Source organism: Merops nubicus, unplaced genomic scaffold (genome assembly GCF_000691845.1).
Source record: "Merops nubicus isolate BGI_N331 unplaced genomic scaffold, ASM69184v1 scaffold18845, whole genome shotgun sequence".
Taxonomy (NCBI): Eukaryota; Metazoa; Chordata; class Aves; order Coraciiformes; family Meropidae; genus Merops; species Merops nubicus.
In genome coordinates, this window is record NW_008611804.1 from 1 (window position 1) to 16663 (window position 16663).

The 16663-nt window shown below is 51.7% G+C and overlaps 2 protein-coding genes across 2 annotated transcripts; one reads left to right on the plus strand and one right to left on the minus strand.

Annotated features, from left to right (window-relative positions):
- Nucleotides 1-679: 679 nt before the first annotated feature.
- Nucleotides 680-3897, plus strand: PPT1 (palmitoyl-protein thioesterase 1; the record flags this gene model as incomplete). The annotated part of the gene is made up of 7 exons (XM_008941344.1): nucleotides 680-807; nucleotides 1107-1177; nucleotides 2153-2255; nucleotides 2335-2425; nucleotides 2890-2988; nucleotides 3265-3336; nucleotides 3762-3897. Coding segments are annotated over 7 exons (687 nt in total), but the record flags the coding sequence as incomplete, so codon positions are not given.
- Nucleotides 3898-5592: 1695 nt separating this feature from the next.
- Nucleotides 5593-12454, minus strand: CAP1 (CAP, adenylate cyclase-associated protein 1 (yeast); the record flags this gene model as incomplete). The annotated part of the gene is made up of 12 exons (XM_008941345.1): nucleotides 5593-6011; nucleotides 6378-6521; nucleotides 7040-7122; nucleotides 7219-7342; nucleotides 7556-7743; nucleotides 8390-8564; nucleotides 8657-8762; nucleotides 9253-9338; nucleotides 9418-9561; nucleotides 11407-11484; nucleotides 11957-12057; nucleotides 12346-12454. Coding segments are annotated over 12 exons (1422 nt in total), but the record flags the coding sequence as incomplete, so codon positions are not given.
- Between the last annotated feature and the right edge of the window lie 4209 nt (nucleotides 12455-16663).

The following is a 16663-nucleotide window of genomic DNA, read 5'->3' on the forward strand; positions in this document are numbered from 1 at the left end:
ATTCCCATGGTGCTTTCCCTGCTAAGTCGTCTTCTTTGTGAACTAAACAGCTTTGACAGGGAGAAACCAATAAAGTCTAGATAATACCTGCAGAAAAGAACAGGGGCAAAACAAATCCTTCGTCCAAATTGGATTAATATGCAAATGCACTGATGAGCACTGTGACCCCTCCAGGTAATATGAAGGCATGTGATAAGAGGCTGTGCTGAAGCAGAGCTTTATCCCTTGCCATCCTTTTTGGTTTACAGCTGTTTATTCACTGTCTGTCTGCAGTGTAATAAAGTTACAGACTTCTGCTGCACCTCTGTGGGTTTCCACAGTAGCCCTACAGAATTTCTTTCCATAGCACTGTGTTATTTTTTTAAGATCTGGAGCAGATGAGTGAAGTCTGATTTTTTTAATTGTTTTTTATTATGCACACACATACAAGTCTGAAGTCAAATTGTCAAGAAGTTTAGGGAAGTGTCTCTGTTCTATATGAGACAGTTTTGCCAGGCAGAGGAGGAACAAAGACAAGGTGAAGGGAATTCTCAAAACCTGAATGTCACTTCTGACACACAATGAAAGTTAAGGTCCTCTTTCCAAAGCAGAACTGCTAGCAATCTGTTTGCAGAGATTAACTCAGTGCAAGGCACTGCAAAGCTCCAGGTGACATGTTCTTGCCTGGCTCCTCCACCAGGACATGGAGAACAGCTTCTTTATGAACGTGAATGACCAAGTGAAGGAGGTGTGCAGCCAGCTGGCACAGGACCCTCACCTGGCAGGAGGCTACAACGCAATGGGCTTCTCCCAAGGGGGCCAGTTCCTGTAAGTTCACACTTCCCTTTCATTCCCAGCCATTTCCCTTGGGTTTTAGGTTCTGATTTAAAACTCTTTCAAAGTACTAAGCAGATGTAAGCTGACAAAACCCTCCACAAAGGCAGGAGTGCTCCAAAGGAACGTGTTTGCCTGTAGGCCTCCTCTACCAGGCAGGGTTAATTCTCTTTGCAGGTGTTGCCCAAGTGCCTGAGCCCACGCAGGGGCAAGCTGAGAGCTGCCTGTGGAGCACAGGGGTGGCCTGGGTGTGCCAAGCAGAGCCAGCTCAGCTCCTGCCTCTCCCTCCGCAGGCGGGCGGTGGCCCAGAGGTGTCCTTCTCCTCCCATGCTCAATCTGATCTCTGTTGGAGGGCAGCACCAAGGTAATCATCAAATCATAGAGTGCTTTAGGCTGGAAGGGACCTCTAAAGGTCATCTTCTTAAGCCACTTCCCTTCCTAACCACTGGGAGGGCAGGAGGAGTGATTTGGGGGTTTTTTGCCTTTTCCTAAAAACTGACTGTTCTGGGAATTAAACTGTCCCTTTGTTCCTGGATCTGGTGATCTGCTTTGGCCCAGGTAACTGACTGCTTGACCTTCTGTGTTAGTCTTACTTCACTGGCAACAAGAAGGGACCTTGGCAAGTAGACAACATATCATCTGGGTTCAGTTCTTATATACTTGGGAAGCACTTGGGATCAGCTGTTTCAGGAGAAGAAGGGACCTTGGCAAGTAGACAACGTATCATCTGGGTTCAGTTCTTACATACTTGGGAAGCACTTGAAGCACTTGGGATCAGCTGTTTCAGGAGAAGAAATTTCCAACTACAGAGTGAAGCCTTTGTGAAACTCAACCTGGGTCACAGGGGTGTTTTACAGCTGACATTTGGAAGGCTAAAGCCCCAGGGAGAGGGAGGTGCTTTGGCAGTAGATGAAAGAGGCAGCATGAGCTGGAGTTGAAGAGATGTACAGTTAAGAGTGGCTGGCAATTAAGTTTAAATACTCTCCCCTGAGACCTTCCAGGGCTTGAGTCTATTTCTTTGTAGTGCAGCGGGAAGATTTGTAGGGAACCACCCAGAAACCTCCTGGGAACACACTGGGGGAGCTGGCCAGTGTTTCATTGTCCTCATGCCCCCATTCTGCAGCACAACACCCTCAGCTCAGCAGCACCATCCATCACCTGAGTGTGCAGCAGCGCCCGGGGGCAGGAGGGCTGGCTAATGGGATTGCAGGATTACAGGCTGCCTGATCCCCTGGGTAATTCTTGCCAGTGCTCTGTAAGAGGCTGGTTCTTTACCAGCTGAAGGGATTAGGGGATTTCACTCTGGCTCACTGAGTTGTTCCATGTCTCTGTGCCCCAGGCGTGTACGGCTTCCCCCGCTGCCCTGGGGAGAGCTCCCACCTCTGCGACTGGATCCGGAGGACTCTGGACCTGGGGGCCTACACACAAGCTGTGCAAGAGCAGTGAGTCTCCTCCCCAAGCTGCCAGAACAGCAGCCAGCCCCGTGGTTCTGCTCTCATCTTGGCTTACTCTCTTCCCCAGCCTGGTACAAGCAGAGTATTGGCACGACCCGCTGAAGGAGGAGGACTACAGGAAAAACAGCATCTTTTTGGCTGACATAAATCAGGAGAGGGTGAGGAGCTGGCTGATGATTACATGCTAGGAGGAGGGCAGAAGCCTTAGCAGTGAGTTCCTTCACATTGGCCCTGACAGCAGTTCTTTTCCTCCTGCATCCCAGGAGTGTCCAAAGTACTTTTGCTGGTAGATTTAGGAATGAGACTTGTCCATGGCAGAGCAGTTCCCCTGTCACTGCACTCTTCTGGGGTGGCTGGGGAAGATAAGCCACATACCCAGCCCCCCACCACCTTTCACATTGGTGAATCCCCTCCCCAGCCCCTCCTCACAGCCCAGAGCTGAGGCCAAACACCACGAGCACAGCCAGGGGAGGCTGGTGACCAGTGCAGGTCCCTGCCCCCTGGCTGCCACAGCCCAGGTTTTCCTCTGCAGCTGCAGGGCAAGTTGGAGCAGATGCTTTCCCTGAGCTGTCTCCAGGGGCTTCCTGCTGATTTGGATCTGCTCTCTCTTGCTTTCATCCAGGGCATCAATGAGACCTACAAGAAAAACCTGATGGCTCTGAAAAAATTTGTGATGGTGAAATTTCTCAATGATACCATGGTGGACCCTCCAATCTCTGAGGTGAGGCAGGGTGGGTGCTGCTTTTGGGTGGGTGCTGCTTTTGGGTGGGTGCTGCTTTTGGGTGCTGGTTTGTCATTCAGTGGCAGAACTGACCCTGGTGAGGAGCAGAGTGCACACACAGGCCCTGGTTTGTCATTCAGTGGCAGAACTGACCCTGGTGAGGAGCAGAGTGCACACACAGGCCCAGTACTGCACTGCCTGCAGCAGGAGGTGTTGCAGACTTGCTTCTCTCCCAGGAGCCCTTCAGCAGCTGTTTCCTTGTTTTTATTCCAACAGTGGTTTGGGTTTTACAAACCAGGCCAAGCCAAGGAGACCATCCCACTGCAGGAGACCTCGCTGTACACAGAGGTACCTTCTGCTGGGGGCTGAGGGGTTTCTGCTCTTTCTACTCTGTAGTGTCCCTGGGCCCTTGAGGGGCTCTAAACCCCACAGCTCTGCCCTGCTCACCCTCTCTGCCATTCCTGGGGCATCACTGCCTCTTGCCAGTAGCTATTTGGGAAGGTGTTTCCCTCCAGGCCCATCCTGGAGGTGGGAATTCAGCCTCATGCCTGGCTCAAAACTCCCTTCAGCATGTGTTTAATCAATTCCCTCCTTTTTAAAGCCTTATTTTAAGAAACACCCAAAATGCCTTTTCCCTCTGTGTGAGAAGTTTTGAAGAGCAGAGGTGGAGCCCACTCTGGGCAGCCACTTCTGCTGCAGTGATGGAGACTTCCCTGGGTGCTGGGTCCCAGCCAAAGGGGCCCCAGAGGCTATGGTGGCACTTCTCTCTGCAGGATCGCCTGGGGCTGCAGGAGATGGACAAAGCAGGAAAGCTGGTGTTCCTGGGGGTGGAGGGGGACCACCTGCACTTCTCAGAGGAGTGGTTTTACACCACTCTGCTCCCCTTCCTCCAGTGATGCTGAGGGGAGGGTCTGTCCCTGTAGCTCCCACCACAGCACTTCCTGCAGCCGAGCCCAGGGGGGATGTGGGCTGGGGAGGGAGAGGGGGGCAGCTCAGCAGCTCCAGTGCTGTGCAGGTGGCACCCAAAACCCTGTGGCAAGAGCCTGGCATCTGTTCACTCACTCCAAAGCACTCCAGCCTGCACAGGCCCTGGTAAGTCTGTGGCAGTGCTCAGAGCCAGGGCAGTGCCAGTCACTCGGTGAGGTTTGTGTGCCCTGCACCCATCCTCACCCCAGCACCACTAGCCAAACCTCCAGTGCAGGAGTGCTGCAGCTCCTCAGGGGGGGCAAGTAGACTTAACATGGCTCTGTGCAGAGGAATGATGTTACAGCCTGGCCTTCACAAAAAGGGCCAAATTTAGGGGGCTCTGGGGAAAAGGGAGGGGTTTGAATGAAGTCAGTATTAACAGCTTGAATAGTGTTCAACTAATGGCTTGTTTTATGCCCTTTTGTACAGCAAATGAAATCAATAAAACTTTACATCTAACTAATTAAAAAAAAAGGTGATATTTGACAACTACTGACAGTCTGATTCACAGGGAGCTGAGGGAAGTTATTTCCCCACAGGGAAAGCATTCAAGCAGGGCCAGCTTGTCCTACTTGAGGTCCCATCTTCTGCCCCCAGAGAGTCAACAAGAGCCACTGTTAATGAGCAAGTTGGCATTAACTTTATTCTATCTTCTGTATAATCTTAAGTACATAAGAAAGGTTTCCTCACAAGCCTCAGGAGAAGACGAGTACAAGTCACAGGACAGTCTCAAAATAAAAAAATTGCATATTTTTTTTTTTTGTAAGTTTTGTCCTAGAGAAAAAAAAGAACATTGACACTTTACAGAGGAAATGCATTTTAAGATATGCTTATGCCACCCGAGGCGTTGGAAAGATGAAGGTCAAAGCAGGTGCAGCTCCCTTTTCTGGGTCAGTACAGTACTGGGTCTTGGATCCACCACTCTGCCCCAGGGCCCTGGAACAGAGGCTACAAAATCCCACCAAAGTAAAGAGCCAAGCGACAGGGAAAAGGGAGGCCCAGAGGATTCACTTTCTGGGGGCTGATTGCAGGTGAGGAAGAGTGTGATGAAGGGACTTCTCCCACTCGGGTATTTACAATGCTGCACGACCGACCCTGGAATGGAGGAGAATGGAGGAGACCCTTCCTCTGCAGAAAGGGGACAGGTTCAGAAGAACTGTCCTGGAAGACTGAACCTGAGTTCAGCTGCTCTGAGAAGGAAGCCCTGGGGCAAAGATTCCCTTGGAGGGTGGAGGGCTCGTGGAATAAGAGGTGCTCAGCTCCAAGCTACCAGCCGGAGTGCCGGTTCCTCCGCTGCAGCCTTCCTGTGGCACTGGTTAATAGAAAGCCTCCTGTCATGGCACAGTCAGAAAGACACTGAGCTAGTAGGAATGAGGAAAGAGAAATTGGGGTGGAATGCTACAGCCCAGGTCCTCAACCTTTGGTCCAACAAAAACCATTCCCATGTCCTGTAAAGCCACCAACTAGTACCTAGGGCTGGAATTAGCAGCTTCCAGGACCTTCTTGAGACATCTGCCATAACAACTGGGTACACTGGACTCCCACACAAACCATTACTCGTTAAAAAGGGGACCACGTTCCTCTCTCACATGAACAGTTTGCTTAAAGGCAATACAAAACAACAACAAAAAAAAGAAGGACCACCACTCTGAAAGCCAACTGCCAGTACTGGCTGTGAAGTTCACCGAAAATCCGACTTGGTAATTGGTGCAGTTAGATCAGACAAGGGGAGGGGGGGAAAAAATAAAAGAAAAATACACCTTCCTGCTAATAGATGTGGACAAGAACTGACCTGCCACCCACAGCAAACCCCAGGCAGGGGTATTTCAGTGCTGGCAGGCAGCTGTGTCTCTCGGGTAGAAGAGAAGCAGTTTGAAGAGCAGAAAGGTACAAGAAATCTAAGAGAATCATCTGAAAGCAGATTTGTCCCACAGCAGGGCCAGGGGAGGGCATGAACCTTGGAGTGTTTCTGCTTAACCAGCAATCTCTGTCACAGTGGTAACCAGCTTCTGACCATTCCACACTGTCTTGAACTGTTCTGGGACAGGGAATTCAGTCTGGAGGGTAAAAAATAGAAACCTATTGTCAAAAAACAGTTTATGGCTGAGATTAGGAACTACTCCCACTGCTTTAGGCATTTCTTCAATACATGCTGTGAGCCCTGTGCCTCAACCACTGGCTGTTCTTCCCCCAGGAGATCCTGTGGAAGCAGCTCTCACAAAACAGCAAATCTCTCACTATAAACAGACAACTCGATTTGCTGATTTTATCATCTGATCATCATTCACAACCTCCAAAACCTCAAACTGTCCCTCCAGACCTCGCTGGAGCTGCCATCCCCTGCAGGGCTCAGCACACGAGTCCTGCCCCACGTTACCCAGCCCCAAGCAGACCTCCACAGTCCCCTCCAAACCAACACTTACAAAGTCACCACCCTCTGTGGGAATGAGGACGTTCATCTCTGAGGACTTGGCACTGACGATTTCGCAGTCGAGGGAGCTCTTGCTCAGATACACGTGGCAGCCATCTGTCTTGTTGATGGAAATCGTTGGCACTTTACCCATTACCTAGCAGAGGGGTCAGAGCAGCACTTCAGAGGAGCACCACAACATTTTTCTTCTGCATTTGCCTTCAAAGCAAGAGATTGGACTCCAACCCCCCTGCCACAAACAGGCTGGATTCAAGCGCTCCCACCTTTGGCAGAAAATCCCAAGTTATTTGTTTTCATCTTTTTAGAATGAAACTGCACTGAGCACTGGGCATGTTGACCATCCCAAACCAGGTACCCTAACTGGAATCAGAGTAGATTCTACTGCTGGCCTCCTACTTTAGCACTCATACCCTGCTGCCTGCCTCACAGAGACTAATCTTTGACCTAGAGCCCCAAAGCAGCTCAGTGAGGCAGATTTCAGCCCTCTCCCCAGGGCTGGGCAGGGTGAGCTGCAGAGCAGGACAGATGGTGTTCCACCAATGGGCTCCACAGATGCACATGCCAGTGCTGGAAGTACTCAAAGCAGCAGCAGATGCTACAGATGCACCCTGCAGCAGTCCCATTCCAGGCAGAGAACAGGTCAGAGAGACTCACCTGAACTTTAACATCCCTGCTGTTGATGATCTCTACGATGCCCACCACGTCATCAAACACCAGGCCTAGCTTCTTACAGTTATCTGCAGGGAGAAGAGCAGGTCACAGAAAAGTGTGAGATTCAGCCCTCCACCAACAGAGCAGCACACAGAAGGAGTTCTCAGGGTTCCTGCACTCACCAAGGGTGATGGAGTTGATCTTGCCTTTGATTTGGAGCGTACTATTTGTGCACTTGAAAACATATGCTACCTGCTTCAGCTCTGTGTCACTGATCACCAGGTTAGGGGCATTCTCCTGGTTTTCCTGAAAAGGGAGGAAAAACGCTTTATTTTTGGAATGCAGACCAATGAATCCATGTGAAGAGCAGGGCTGGGCAGCCCCTTGAAAAATAAACTGCATGTAACTCCAGGCTAGGGCCTCTTACAGGAAAGGTCTTCAGGAGACCCTCTCCTCCCTCCCTGCTGCAAACCTCCCACCCCTCCAACCAACCCATTCATGCTGCCTCCAGGCACTCACCACTCTCCACTTTTTGCCCTCTAATTCTAGCAATGCAGGTGCCTTTGGAGAGGTTTTTGGGGAGGGATTAGCATTACAGGCTGGTTTGGGAGCAGTGAAAGGTTTGGGTCCACTTCTCACAGGACCCCCTTGGTTCTTCAGCGCTGGATTCTTGTGGGTCTTCATGTCATCTGAAACATGCCTTAAGCCTGCAAGAGAAGCCAAGCTTGAGATCCAGCTCTCCTCCAAAAGCCAGACATCAGTGATGACAACATCCAGCAGCAAAACGTCCTCCAAAATGCAAAGGACTGAGACTGGGCCTACGCTGAGCCCGAGTGACAGCAAAAGAGGGAGCAGGGGACACTGACTCAATAGTGATGAGAGCAGGAGATGTAGAGGCAGGAGGTGCCAGCTCTTGCTCCCTGCAGCTGGGAAAAGCCCCTCGCCTTCTCTTCACACTCTAACCAGGTGACTCCCAAAAGGGATATGCTTCGTGCCAACATCAGTGGGTGCTAACATGGCACCTTTTGTACTGGAGACCTGCAGGCGACCAAAGAGCTCCTCTCTCTGTTCCAGCTAGAGATTCATCTCTTGCTACACCTGACAGAGGCTGAGAACACTCAGATGTGCTCCCTTTGTCCCTGTGAACTGCCTCAGGGCTGCCTCTGGCTCCCAGCCTCATCCTCCACCAGATGGTCTTTTGTTCCTGCACTTTTGAAGCAGGTGCATGGAGGGACAGCAGCCAAACAAGGATTCTTTGGAGCCAAACAAGGATTCTTTGGAGCCAAACAAGGATTCTTTGGAGCCAAACAAGGATTCTTTGGAGCCAAACCTCCTGGTGCTGCCTCCACCTACCCGAGGTGATGCCTTCCCCGCGGTTGATCTGGGCGAAGAGGGCGGAGCGGGAGGCGGAGTCGTCTGTGCTGGAGCTGCTGGGAGGGGCTGGCGGGGGAGGAGGGCCCGGAGGGGGCGGCGCGGCCCCGGCAGGGATGGCAGGGGGAGATTTAACCCCTTCTGATGCTACGGGACCCTGCAAGAGAGCGGCGAGAGGAAAGGCAGTTGCACAAGCTCTGCATCTGCTGCAGGCATCTCAGGAGCTCTGCAGGTGTAGGCAGCACTCACTGTCTTGCTCCAGGTCAGCCCCGTGGTGTGGTACTCTTTGATGTAGGCCTGCAGCTCTGTCCAGATGCTCAGATAAGCTTTCACCCAGTCCACTTGCTTTTTGTCTCTGAGGACACAAGGAGATCAGGAGGAGTGAGCAGGGGCATTTGCCATTAAGACCCAAGGACTACACACAGTTCTTTACAGCTCTCAGCCTACAGGCAGCACACAGCTGGACAGCACAGCAGCCTCACGCCTCCAGCACCAATCCTGCACCCATGGGCCTGCTCTGCACTGTAACCCACTTCAGCTGAGGAGCCTGGTGCTTCCAACAAGACCCTTTCCCCAGACACAGCTTGCTGCCCTGGGAAACAGTTCAGCCTCAGCTGATGCTGAGACAAGAGCAGCAACAGAGATTCCAGCTGAGGCTTGAGTGCAAGGAGTCTTGTCCCTGAGGATCAAAAGGCTTCAAAAGATAAAGAGGCTTTAGAAATAGACCCTGCCTTTAAAAAGCAGAATGAATTCAAGACCAAGGCAGCTGTGGTTAGACACTGGAGCAGCCCCTGCACACCCAGCTAGCTGTGTTCACCAACACCTTGAAGAGAAAGGGAACTTACACATCCTTGTACTCCTTGAGGATCCGGTTGGTATAAAACATGGCAGCATCAGTCATCTCCTTCACATAGGGACCAGGCTTTGGAGCCTAGAGGAGAACAAACACATGGAGCAGCCCAGCAGGGAGCCAGACTCTCCAGGAAACCACCTCCCTCTGGAGTTCTTACCATGGCCACCCAGCCCAGGGCTGGGATGCTCTCGCTGACTGCTGATAAGTGATTGAACATTTTGCTGCCACGGTTCTTCTCCCGGAAATCCTGCACGGCCTGGATCTGCTCTGAGATGGGCTTCAGGAGCAAGGAGAAGGTGTTCTGCAGAGCCAGAGGTGAGAACGTTAGCACTGCTCTGGAATGGGTGGCTCTGCTGAGATGATGGTCACTCCGAGGAACCTTCCAACTGGCACAAGTTGCTGCTGGAGCTCCTGCCCAGGCTGGGCCCCTCCCCACAGCCCAGCTCAGTCCCACAGGGCTCCTCCAGGGCTGCAGTCACTGCTCCCAACCCACTGGTGCTATGGGAGTACGCCAAGAACCCTGACTCATGTTCAGTCCCAGAGACACTGACAGAGCTTGTTAGTAACAGGGACAGAAATAGCAGCATTTGCTGTTCCTGGATTCTTTTGTTCCAAGACAGTTTGTCAGCTTTCTCCTCTCCTTGACAAGCCTCCACAGAAAGGGTTTGGGCAGGTTTTTGCCATTTGGGATCCCCACCCTGCATTACAATCAGAGTTGAAGCAAGTTCTCAAGTCACCCTATCAGGGTAGGCTTCAGGGTTTAAGTTACTTCTCAAGTCAACCCAAGTCTTTAGTATTTAGATGGTAAAAGTTATTTCTGTGTGTTGTCCCCTTGGAATGCTGGCTGGCAGTGCTCAGAAGTCATCTGAGGTCAGAGCAGCCAATTACACATTTCCAGAGATACCTCTTGGACAACTTTTCTTTCCTTTAAGATCAGAAATTCTCCTGCTGGTGGCAGCAGTGAGGGACAACTTTGGGGCAAAACTTTTCAAAGCCTCAGCTCTTGCTTTTCCTGTCCCTTCCTCTAATTAGATGAAAACAGAGAGGTTCCAAATACCACTGGCCAGGCCACACTGTCAGAAGCTCCAGCCCAGCACCACTGTCAAGTAACAGGATGGCCACAATTTTTGGCCACAAAGTTGATACGTGCAGCATTTTAAATTGTCTACTCCAGAACAGCCTCCTGCAAGACAACCTGTGCAAAGACACCCACTAGATGAAGGCAGAAGAACTGGATTCTTTGTTCATAATCCTTTAATTAAATAAATAGTGGAATTTATAAGCATATCTTTGAACTAGAGGCTATGCAGAGCAGTGTCCCAGCAAGCCTGGTGAAAGATAAACCACCCAACGACAACGCTGAGTTTGGGGAAAAAGATGCAGATATATTCTGCAGGGATAGGAAAGTACCCCAGAAATCCAGCAGAAAAGCAACAGTAGAAGCCCTGACTGAGCCAGATAATAACTGCAAAGAAAAGCAAGGTGGGATCCTGTTGCTCAGGAAAAACCATTCTCAGCAGGGAAAAGCCAGTGCATTCAGGATCAGGTTCTCAGCCTCACATCCTGCTGAGAAGCAGCAACCCTGGGTGAAGTGTTAAATTACTCTGCTAAGAACAAATCAATCCTAAAAGCCTCCCTATTATTCCGAGGCCTTTCAATAGAGACAAGTGGCTGTTATACTTCAGAAGGAGTTTAATGCCTGGAAGTCTATAAATGTCTCCTAATGAAAAGCTCTCTGCAAACCCCACTGTGGCTCCCATCTCAGACAAGCTTCTGCCTGCAAGCTGCATCTCAGGAACAGTGATTGTGCAGTGCTGGTGCCAGGTGGAACTCGAGACAGACGCTGTGAGATGACACCCACAAGCTGCTCTGATGGCTACAGAAAACCTGCTGCTCTAATGACTGGAAAATGCCAGTTCTGCAACTCTTTAAGAATCAACCTCCAGAATCCTGCCCAGCATTGAGTGATACCCAGAATGTTTCAGGCTTTCAGCAGGTCCTCATGGACACGAGTGTCTCCAGCCCTGCTCTGGTTCCTCCCTGGTGCCACTGTAACAGCCCAGACCCCCCCCTACCCTTGCAGCCATCCCCAGCTCTGGTGAGACAAAGCCAGACAACATTCTGAGGAGTGATCTCCCAGCCTTACCTCTGCTGGCTGCTGATGTTGTGATGCCACGACCAGAAGAGCCCTCTCACTCATCAAACCTGCATGAACCATCTCAGCCTAAGAATGGAGAGAAACATGAGAGAGCTTCCCATGTACCCAGCAAAATGCTGCCAGTCAGTCAAGCTCCCACTGCCCACAGCTCCTGCTCTGTAGAAAAGCAGCTATGCTGACCTCAAAGCACATATTCTTGGAGACACCCCTCCCCAGAGAAAACTCCCAGGGGTGCAGCAGCTCTTTGGCTGGGTATTTTACACACCTCCTAAAGGCACACACCAGTGTCTATAAAGAAAGCTTCAGCACCCAACTGCCAAAGATCTCAGGAAGGTGGTTTGATTCATCGTGTGTGTGTAGGTGGCAATCTGCTGGAGGTTATCTGGGCATCTGCATCTGTTCTGAATGCTCAGGGATTATAAACACCCTAGAATACAGTGCTGAAGGATGCAAACCCTGACAGCCAGCTTGGCCCTGCACAGCCCCAAAGGATGAGCAGCATCTATGTAGAGCTGAGGGAGAAGAGTGTGAGTCTTACGTGTGTCTGCACGTCCCCACCAACTTCTTTGCTGATCTTGATGTATTCAGCTACTGGGCCAGCCAGAAGGGCATCAAAAGCCTGCACGTACTGAGCCACTCCTGCAGGGGAGGAACCAGAGCACAGGTATCAGTGGGTGGCTCCAGGCTGGGAGCACTCACACCCCCCCAGCTCCTGCCTGCAGCTCAGAGCTCACAGCTGAGGGAAGAGCTGCAGCCACAGCAAGTCCTGAGCAGGTCAGAGCAGGGCTGTGCAGCTGAGCTCACTTCCCCTCTGCAGGCAGCTGCTTCACCCAGGAGGCCTTTGCACGGGCACCACCCACTCCAGAACAGCTTCTGCGGGTCCAGCACCGCCACCACCCTGCCTGCTGCCTCCACCCAGGGCCTCACCTTTGGAAGAGCCATCTGCACATCTGCCAGGCCCCTGGCAGGCCATCTCCAGGCGCTCCACAGCCTTCTCCAGCCGCTCAACCAGCCTCTCCATAGCTGCTGCCTCAACCTGCAGGGACAGAAGATGATTACCCGCCTCCTCCGACAGCAGCCGAACGTCCAAGAGGCTTTATCAGCTGTCTGGTACAAGCTCTGCCAGTTCCAGAAGAATAATTTCTACCTAGCTCTGCACCCTGATGATGGACAGCAAGGTGCCCTCACATTAACAAGGACACAGCTTACCCAACAGCCAGCACACAGGCACTTTCTGTTGCCACAGCCACTGGCCACAGTCTTGCGCCATTTTAAGGACTTCTTACACGTCTAAGGACAGAAAACTTAACACCTCCTAAGCTTGCCCTGACACTGCTCAATAAAACAGAGCCCTGCACAGAATCCCACTGCAGTCAGCTCTTGGCCAAAGTCCCAGCTGCAACCAGACAGGGAGTCCAGTACAGCAGCTTCACTGGAGTTCATAGAATTGGTCAGGTCAGAAATGATTTTGGGTTGGAAGTGATTTGAGGCTGGAAAAAAGAGTTCACACACTTCAGGTCAGAGCTGGTGCATTTGATTCTGCGACTGCATCCACAGGGGCCACCTGGAATCCCAAATTCCTCCAATGGAGATCTATAACTCCAGCATTTCTGCAGCACAGAGCATCCAAAACGAGCCACCCTGGCACATGCCAAGAGGAGCAGCTGCACGAGCTAAGGGCAGAGCTGCTTCTGCAACAATGTGCCCCTGTTCATCCTCTCCCTCTCCAGGCTCTGGTCTCTCAACTGCAGAACCTACTCTGCACACACTGCTGGGAAGCAACTGAAGCACGTAAGTCATTTGCAACACCTCATCTGGAAGAATCTCAAAGGCTCCTATAAACTTTCCATTAATTCCTGCTTTGCAGAGGCTGCACCAAGGAGCAGGACGAGTCACACTCCAAGCACACAAGGAATGCAGGCAAGGGGCAGCAAGTCACCAGTGGCATTTTTATCTTATCGCCACTCACCGCAGGGTTTTACAGCATGAATCACCACTGGCCCCCTCCTTACAGCAGCCTGAGAGAGCTCCCAGCCCTGCCTGGACGTTCCCCAGGGCACCCAAAAAGGCAAGCAGGGCTCACTCAGTGTTGAACTGATACTAGATCTCCCTGAAATTCTTTCTAAGGTTTTGCTCTTGCTCACCAGCCCTCTCGGCCCTGCTCCAAAGCGTGTTTTCACACACTCTTCAGAGGATGTGGGGCAGACCCAGCCTTTAGTCATGAGCAGCACTGATGTCATAAGACAAACAAGGCCGTTTTCCACCCCTAGTTGCATCAGGAGAAGCAGCACTGATGTGGGGGCAGGGGAGAGGCCACCCCCTTCCAAGAGGAAGAGGAAGAGTGCGGTTTCCTCTGCGCAAGACTCGGGCCGGAGCAGATCCTCTGTGTAAAACTGGACAGCAGCAACTGGCTGCTCTCCAGTGACTAAAAAAGTTCTGAGAGGCTGAAACTTGTGGGCAGTCACCCGTGTAATGAAGAGTAATGAATACCTCGTTATGTTTTTTGAGCCCTGGACAATGGAGCAATCCTGACCACAGGATCGTCAGCGCTCGGCCGCAGCCAGAACGGGGCTCACGTCTTCCCGGGGGAGCCCAGCCAAGAGCAGGGCTCTGCCTCCCCCCTCCCAGCACACTCAAAGGGTGCCTTTTTTCCCCCCAAAAGAGCCACCTGTTAAAGAAACTCTCCCATGCTTCGAGAATGCAGCAAGATGGGGGTGTAAGGCAAGGGTTTGGGGAAGGACACCAGGTTTGCTGGGCAGACAGAGCTGCTGCTCTGCGCCGCTGATCCCCACCACATTCCACTCCAGGCTCTAATCTGATCAGCCCCATTACCGAGTGGCAAACTGCATTTCAAATCAGGATTACAGACCAGAAAGTCCAGATGGAAAGCTGCTTCTAACCCCCAGCAGTAAAACATGCCATTGCAAGGAGCATATCCCATCAGTTCTAAACACACTGTTGGGATTAACGTCCTTCAGCAAGATTCCGGCTCCTTCCTGTTTGCCACATCCTTCCTGGGGTTCCCTGGCAGGAGCCATAAACTCAGAGCTCCACAGCAGCTCTGTAAACCTAGCTGGCAGATGGTGAACTCATTTTAATTTCTGTTTAATGGGCAGCATTAAGGCGACTCGCAAAATAAGTCACTTGGTAAATTGGCAGCAAAATCAGAACTAATTGGGGGCAGCACAAAGTCCTAGAGCAGGCAGCTCTATCTCACACACTCCTCGCCAGAGCTCCACTGTGCTCTTTGCCCTGTGGATGCAGCTCTTTCTGCACCCACCCAGAAGGGAAGGAAAAGATCTGGTTGTAACTAACCCCAACAGCCAGTTTGCAATCCAGAAGCGTTCACATTTAGCAAGGGGAAAAAAAAAAAGAGAGGTCACAAGTCAACCTGCCCCCGCTGCACTCAAAGAGTGTTTTGTCTACCCATTGCTTCAAATGCAAAGTAATTCATCAGTGAGCAACAAACTGACCTCAAGGATCTCAGCACACACAGAGGGTGGGGTCTCATTCGGCTCCTTTAAGGAGGAAGCTGAGGCACAGGTCGCTGTGTCTCAGTTGGGTTCAGCCCTTGGGCCTGTGCTCAGGAGTGCAGGAGGGTGAGAGCTGCCCAGCTGAGGGAGGGCAGGAGAGAGGCACCCTCCTGTCATACAGGATGTCAGTCTAGGTCTGGTTTAAATCCAATTGAACCTGGATTACCAGTGGAGCAGAAGCTATGGACCCGCAGCAAACCCTTCACCCTGGGCCAGGGAGTCCATTCATTTTCACAGCACATTTGGTTCATCTGTTAACGAGCTCCTCTCTCCATCAGAGGCTCTGAACACGCTGTGCAGGGAGCAGGCTCCCAGCCACAGCGAGCTGTTCTCACCTACAGCCAGCACAACAGAGGGGAAGGATTCCATCTGTGAACACAGCAGCCATCCCAGAGCTGGTCCTGCACAGCCCCACAGCCAGGGGAGCCCCAAGGGGTCTGCAGGGCCCAGCCAGGGGCTGGTGCTCAGAGATTCCTCAGAAACAGGGCAGCACACACGAGGCTCCTGGCTCCCTGCAGGGCAGGGCACTGACCCGAGCCCTCCCTGGGCTGTTCTGGGGGACACAGACACCCCACTCAGAGGCAGCACACGTCAGACCCACGCCTCGGTGCAGCCCCAGCCTCTGCACAGCCCCACAGAGTGACATTTGCATCAGAGACTTCCTGTTTCTACAGGCAAAAGGAATAAAGATGGAACAACTAAATTAGGAACATACCACAGTTTATTTCTGAGCTGACGCTGGAATATCTCAGGGGAGCAGCTACCAGATGATTCCAACATTTATATCTTCCAAAAGCTCAAAGAATTTTTGTTTTAAACAGTTCAGCTCATCGGGTGAGGAGCTGTTTGAAGCAAGACAAGACTCAGATGCCTCAATTTAGTCCCTTGTCAGGACCAGCCACGAACACAAGGCAGTGACTGCCAGTCCCAGCAGCTGCCAGACAGAGATCTCTGCTGTTTATAGCACAACAATCCTTGTTGACACTGCTCCAGAACCCAGAGTTCTACTGCTGCTATTCCAGAGCTACTCTACTTAAAAAAAAAAAACCAAAACAAAAAACCCAAACAAACAGGGATAAAAACCCACCTGGACCCTCTTTACACTCACCCAAATAACGAAACCTACTGAAGACATTAAAAACATCATTTGGTGTTTTCACCCCCTCATGAAGAGCTGGTTTCAGAATTACTTTGCCCTAGAGGAAGCACAAGGGCTCTTTTTTTCCATCACCATCCTATGAAACAGGAGAGTTGCACTCGCCAGGCTCCCTTGCTCTGCTCCCCTCATTTCCATCCCCTGCCAGGGCGACGAATCCCCCCGGGAAGGAGCTGAGGATCTCAGACCTAGGCTAAATTGGACACAGCACCAAGCTCCACGTCAGGAATTCAGAGCAGCAAACCCAGGAGCAGCCCTCCCGAGCTGTGCACAGGCCACCGGGCTCAACGTGGTTCCATCAATAACGGGTATTTTTGGCTTTCAGAAAGCTCAGCAATATTCCAGGGACAGGAGGATGGCGTGAGGAGGAGCAGGGGAGTGCAGCACTTCCTCAGCACCACAAATTCCTGGGGTTTTGGGTGATGTGCATCTATAATCCCAAGGTCTGAGGGAGCTCCAGGACCCGATGTGTAAAATCCTGTGACCTGGCATGTGAACCACGCACATCGTGGGGGTTTCTCCCCTCTGCCAGCGCAGCCCCCGCAGCAATCCCACC